At 63.7% G+C, this 6,558-nt stretch overlaps 1 protein-coding gene across 1 annotated transcript; it reads left to right on the top strand.

Moving 5' to 3' along the window:
- The first annotated feature begins 532 nt into the window (after positions 1-532).
- Positions 533-1,587, top strand: LOC147526118 (uncharacterized). The gene is made up of 2 exons (XM_086630337.1): positions 533-878; positions 1,241-1,587. Exons 1-2 carry the CDS (start codon positions 533-535, stop codon positions 1,585-1,587), a joined length of 693 nt encoding a protein of 230 aa, XP_086486463.1.
- The last annotated feature ends 4,971 nt before the right edge of the window (positions 1,588-6,558 follow it).

Raw genomic sequence — 6,558 nt, 5'->3', positions numbered from 1 at the left:
GGTGAGGCCGGAGCTGCCCATGGCCATCCCAGTGCAGAGTCAGGCCCTGGCAAACACCAGTTGCCACCGTTTCCTCCACGAAGCCCGTCCCACCCGCCAAGTCACCGCTTCCCTCATCCCACCAGCACCCACGTCCCGGCAAACCTTGTGCAATCCCGCTCCGACACAGCTGCCACGAGACCCCAGGGAGGGGGTTTCCTTCCCCTGGGAGTGGGGGGGGCTGCAGTGGGGGCTCAGCCCCACAGCTCGAGCGCTGCAGCATCAGCTCAGCCCCCTCTGGACAGCCCCACACTGGAGGGGCCATGGTCAGAGCTGGGACCACGCTTCTCTGGTGCATGGTGCTGGCGGCAAGCGGGGGTAAGGATGCTGGGGGGGCTGGGGGGGGCAGTTTGCCGCAGACAGGGGTGGGATGCCAGGACTGGGGCGGGGAGAGCATCCTGGCTGCACCAGCATCCATCCTTTGGGATGCTTAGGGGGTTTTTCTTTTGAGGGGGGGAGAGGATGAATCTCCATCCCTGCGATTGCCACCACCATGGACCATCCTGCAGGTCCGTGGCTCTGCTGTGGCATCCAACAGCTGGAGGGGCTGAAGGGACAGTCCTTGTCCTTCCCCCCGCCTCATCCCGTGTCCGCCGACATCGCGCGGGTCATCTGGAGGACCCGGGGGACCCACATTGCCGAGGCCAAGCCCCGGGAGAAGAAGTTCACAGTCGACTACCTACCCGACTTCCATGGCCGGCTGTTCCTCCACCACACCAACATCTCGCTGGAGATCAGACCCCTGGAGCTGGGGGACACTGGGATGTACGAGGTGGTCGTGGACACCTTCTCTGACCCCACCAACCCAAAGACCTTTTCCTACTTCTTGATGGTTCATGGTGAGTCCAAGGACGGAGGGAGGAGGGTCACGGGGACCAGCGTCACGTTCAATCCAGCCCGGACACGTCCCTGTGGGGGTGGGCTGTCATTGCGTGAGCTCCCCAGTCCTAAACCCACCCATCCCACGTCATCCCCACCTTGACAGTGCGGAGGAGCCGAGGATGGTCATGTGTCCTCTTCCTCTTTCACTGCCCACACTCACCCGCTGCACCCGTTGCACCCAGCTCCGGTGGCACCTGGGCCTCCCAGGCTGCTGCACCCGTTGCACCCAGCCCCAGTGGCACCTGGACCCCCAAAGGTGGGGGCCAGTCCCCAGAACAGCTGCTGGCCCCGTGGCTCACACCGTGCCCCATGCCCACAGATGGCTGGCCCGAGATGGCGACCAGGACTGGTGACACAGGAGGACGCAGCGGCAGCACCGCAGGACCACGGCGAGCGACCGAGCCCCCCGCAGGAAACACCACGACACAAGGGGATTGTGGGGGGCAGCCCCCAGGCGGTGGGGGGCCGGTGATGTGTGGGGCGAGGAGCCGCTACTGCGTGGTGAAGGGGTATGTCGTGGCCGCCGTCTTCGTGCCGCTGCTGATGCTGGTGGCCACCATCCACGTCGTGACCAGGGACAAAGCCGCCAAGACGGGGGACGAGGTCTCAGCGGGGTCCGAGCCCCCCGGCATTGCCGCGCCGCCGGGACCATCCCTGTGGCGGTGACAAGCCCGTATTCAGGGTGGTGGGCTACACGAGCGGTGACTTGGCTGCACCTGCCTCAGTTTCCCCAACCGGGGGAAAGCCAAGATCACCCAAATAAACAGGCCATGACTCAAAACTCAATTTCCTCATCTGTTGCGCAAGTGGCTGCCCCGAAATGCGGCAAAGCCTCTTCCTCCCAGCCGCCGCCACCGCAGCCCCGAACACGCTCCCTGCACCGAGCGTGCCGCGGCGTCGGCGCCCAGCACGCCTGCGCCGGGGCCGCCTCCGTCACCGGGACATCCTCATCGCTTTCGTGTTTCCGGCCCCGAATCCGGTGCGAGATCATAACTCAGCATCCCATAAAACCCGCTCCAGTTTATAACAGGTGAATTATTTACTGGTGACCCTGACTAAGTGCTGCGCGGCATTAATTATTGAGTGGCAGATCTGTCAAAAAAGTTCTCATAAATAAGTTATCCGGTGCCGTCTTAATGTTCCCAGTAAATTTCTCATTCAATCTCCCGTCTAAACACTCTCCTGGGGAAATTACTCATGCCTGCTGATATAGGAGTGAGGTCTGGGTGGGTGAGGATGAGGAGGCAGGAGAACCCTGCCAGGACACCCAGGGTTTCGCTTCGCCGTGATGGTTTGGCCCCAGTGCGTCCCTGGAGTTGTCCCATCCCACAGCTACGGGGTACTGGGCGGGATGGATCCTGCTGGGCCCTGGGTGCTGCTCCCAGAGGGATTGTCACACCCGTGGGGTGCTCAGCACCCACCTTCCAGTGACGAGCAGCGATCCCGGGGTCCCAGGGCGATCCCGGGGTCCCGGGGCAATCCCAGGGTCAGGCAGCGATCCCGGGGCCAGGCAGTGATCCCAGGGCCAGGCAGAGATCCCGGGGTCAGGCAATGATTCCAGGGTCCCGGGGCAATCCCAGAGCCGGGCAGCTATCCCAGGGTCAGGCAGCGATCCCGTGGTCGGGCAGCAATCTTGGGATAGGGTAGCAATCCTGGGGTCAGGCAGTGATCCTGGGTCAGGCAGCGATCCAAGGATCAGACAGTGATCCCAGGGTCCTGGAGCAATCCCAGGGTCAGGCAGCAAACCTGGGATCAGGCAGTGATCCCAGGGTCAGGCAGCAAACCTGGGATCAGGCAGTGATCCCAGGGTCAGGCAGCGATCCCGGGATCAGGCAGTGATCCCAGGGTCAGGCAGCGATCCCGGGGTCAGGCAGTGATCCCAGGGTCAGGCAGCGATCCCGGGATCAGGCAGCGATCCCGGGATCAGGCAGTTATCCCAGGGTCAGGCAGCAATCTCGGGATAGGGCAGCAATCCTGGGATCAGGCAGCGATCCCGGAATCCTGGGGCAATCCCGGGGTCAGGCAGTGATCCCGGGATCAGACAGCAATCCAAGGATCAGGCAGCGATCCCGGGGTCCCAGAGCAATCCCAGGATCAGTCAGTGATCCCAGGATCAGGCGTCTCCCCCAGCACCACCCAGGGAAGCAGCGCCCACTCCCAGCCCCGCACCACTATTCCCCATTGCCGGAGGGAGCCAGAGGGGTCCCCCCAAACCCCAAACCCACCCACGCTCCCCCCAACACCCTGACACCCCGAGCAGCCCCGGCCTCCTTCCCGGTGCTTTATCTCCTGCTGGCTGCCGCACACGGCGCTGCCGGATGCTTTATCACCAGTATAACCAGCAGCCGGTGAACACACGTCTCCATCTCCCCCGACGAGCCTAAATCCTTCGCACCGGCAGCCCGGGATCGCTCCCGACAGACAACCGGATTTACCCCCGCGGAGGGGACGGGGACGGGTGAACGAGCCCACGCGACGAATAAAACCCTCGTTAGGAGTTGTAGGAACACGCCAGAAATTGGGGAGGGGGGAATAAATATTAAAAGGCGGCGGCACCCCCGTGGTGGGTGCTGGCGCCGGGTGCGGTGGAAGGGGGGGGATGCGCGGAGGTGGGGCTGGATCGGTGCCAGGGTGATGCCAGAAGTGGGGTTTTGGGGAAACTGAGGCACTGAGGGGCAAAGGGATTGGATCGTGGTGCCCGGGGGGGGTCACATCTCAGGGAGCCCTTCGTGGTGACGGGCAGCAGCCGGGGAAGGGCAGGCAGCGGGTTACGGCCACAGGATTAGTGCCGGAAAAACAGTCGGCTGTCTGGGGCCGGCGGGGCCGGAGAGCGGATTTGCTGCCCAGGGGCATCTGGCACCAGTTTGGGGTGCTGGGGATGGGGTCCCAATGGCTGGGGCAGGGCTGGGTCACCGTCACCCTGTGGCTGGATCCAGGGCGCTGTGCCCACCCCCGTGCCCAAGCACCTCCGCCCCGGCTCGGCTGAGAACGGTGGCAGTCGAGGTGGCGGTGGACGCCGTGGCACGCTGGCCCCGCGGGGGCTCGCCGACACATCCCCATCTGTTCCGTATCCGTTTAGCCAATGTCTCCATGAGGACCAGCTGTGAGCTGGCACCCAGCACCTGGCTGGCACCCAGCACCCAGTTGGCACCCAGCACCCACCCAAAACCGGCTGAGGAAGCCAAAGTGTCTGGTCCCCCCCAGGAGCTGGAGCCCCACCTCGACCATCTCACCCCGGGACTCATCCGTGCTCCGAAAAATAACGGAATTCGAGAAGAACGGTGTCAGGAGGGTTTGACACTCGGCTTCCTCCGGCGCCCAGTGGGGATGCTCTGATGTCTCATACAGGGCTGAGCCCACCGAGCGCAGTGCCACCGTCTCCCAGCCCCTCTCCCATCCCCGTCGCCTTTATCCCGGGACTTCGACCCCGCTTGCAAAATCCGTGTTAATAAACCAGCCAAGGAGCTGAGGAGTCATCGGCCGGGGGAAGGAGGCCGGAGCGGCGAGCGACGCCGCGTTTCGGGAGGAAATGGAGTTTCCCGCAGCTTTTTTTGGCAAATCACCATCGGCCGGGAAGGTGGGAGCCGCCACGGCCCCTCCTGGAAAGCGCTTAATTACGGCGGAATGAGAGGTCACGGCGGCAGGAGGGAGGAGGCGTCCTCATAATTGCTTTTAAGGAAAAATAAATAATAATAATAATATTAATAATAATAATAATAGACCTAATGGGGGTCTGGAGGGCTGGGGCGTGAACGTCTCCAGCCTGGCCGCGTATTTAAAGCCGGGAATTCACCCGCCTTTCCCCGCCGAGGTGGTTTTTGAAGCCAAAATTCCATCTCCAATTCTTTTTCCCGCACTCAGGCGAGCGGGAAGCGAAATCCCGTCCCCTCCATCCCGCCTCGGCTGGAGCCATCGGGCACCGCGCCCCCCCGGGGGACCCCCCCGCCGACCCGGCGCGGAGCTGGACCGGCTAACGAGCGGCCTCGTTAGCCACCGCGCTCCAGCGCGGCGCCGGTGATGAGGAAAAGCGAGCGGCTGCTTCCAAATGGGTTCTGGAAGCTGCTCGGAGCCATCGGGCTCCGTATAAATATCCCGGTGATTGGTATTATTATTGGCACAGATGGGTTTCCGCGGCCCGGCGCGCGCGGCGGGAGATCCTGTTCCGCCTCCGGCGCTCGGCGAGCGGGAGAAAACGACTCGGCGGTGCCGGCGCCGGCTCTGCGCGGGGTTTGGGGGGCGCTGGGTACCCCCGCTGGGTTCGGCTGCTCCCTCTGCCCCGGTGTGGGGTCCCGACCTCGGAGCATGGCACGCCAAGGATGGCGCCGGCACCGCCACGGCCGGCGCTCGCTCCACGCGCCCTGACGCCGGGGTTGATGGGCCCAACGCCGAGCCGGCCATGTCGACGTCACCCTCTCCATCTGCTGAGGTTTTGGGGACTCGGGGGGGTCTCACGCTGCCTCTGCTGCTCCCCCTCACCCCCCCGGCTGCCCCCCACTCCGGAGCGGCCACCGCGGCGGTTTTCCCTCTCCCCCCGTCAGCAAATTCCCGGGCGCCGCCACCGCTCCTCCCTGACCTCTCTCCCCTTCCTCCGCGCTCCGCAAACTCCTCCGTGTTTCCCTCCGCTCCGCCGCCATCTCCTCTCCCACTCACATTCCTCCGGGCGGCTGGAGCGGGGGGCACCTCTGCGGGGCCCCCCAGGAAACACCCCCCCCCCCCCAGCACCGAGGGAATTTTGGCCGGATTTGGGGTCAAAGGAGCCCACGGGTGCGGCGATGCACCGGGATGGCACAGCCCCCCACACCGACACCTCCCGGCTGCCCCCCTGCCCCCCGGTGCCAATCGGGGCACAACCCGCATCGCCCACGAGTTGTTGTTATGACTTTTAATAAAAATCATTTATTTTAATCTCTTTTTATTGCAATCATCCATCTTGGCTGCTTCGGAGCCCGGCACGGCCACCACGGAAGCTCCCAGTGCCCCGGGGGGGCTGTGCCAGGAGGGGATCGGGGGTCCCCGGCTCTGTCCAGAGGGGGGGTCCCTGGGTGCCACCACCCGTGAGCAATGGGTCCCCGGAGAAAACCTGCAGCCGAAGGCCCTGAGGAAGAGGAGGGAGCCCCCAAAACAGGGTGCTGAGGGGGAGCGCGGCGCCCCGCGCCGGGGGCACAAGGGACACCGGGGATGCCATGGCCACCGGGAGGGGGTACGGGACCCCGGGGTGGGGTGTGGGACCCCAGCCTGGCCCACGGGGGGGGCACAGGAAAACAAATCCCTTCTAGAAACCCCCACTAGAGCCAAAAAATTGGCTTTTCTGCCGCGGCACGTGGCGGTTGGGCGGCCGTCGCTCCTGCCATGCTACCGCGCCGGGGCGGCCACACCGCGTGCCCACCCCGGTGGCAAAGGTGGCAGGCGCCGGAGCGGAGAACGCGGGAATGGGCAGGCGGGCACTGGGGATCGTTGGGGAGGTTTTCGTTAAAAGGCCGAGGGGCAGGAATTGTATTGCAGGGACAAAACAAAAAAAAAGGAAAAAAAAGGAAAAAAAAGGAAAAAAAAGGGAGGAAAAAAAGGAAAAAAAAAGGAAAAAAAAAGGGAAAAAAAAGGAAAAAAAAAGGAAAAAAAAGGAAAAAAAAGGAAAAAAAG

The sequence above is a fragment of the Tauraco erythrolophus genome (assembly GCF_009769465.1).
Source record: "Tauraco erythrolophus isolate bTauEry1 chromosome 30 unlocalized genomic scaffold, bTauEry1.pri scaffold_44_arrow_ctg1, whole genome shotgun sequence".
Taxonomy (NCBI): Eukaryota; Metazoa; Chordata; class Aves; order Musophagiformes; family Musophagidae; genus Tauraco; species Tauraco erythrolophus.
This window is presented reverse-complemented; position numbering and strand designations above follow the sequence as displayed.

Coding starts and splice junctions, on each gene's coding strand:
- LOC147526118 (XM_086630337.1), top strand. CDS start 533: ATGGACCATCCTGCAGGTCCGTGGCTCTGCTGTGGCATCCAACAGCTG. Junction 879..1,240: donor CTACTTCTTGATGGTTCATG/GTGAGTCCAAGG, acceptor CCATGCCCACAG/ATGGCTGGCCCGAGATGGCG.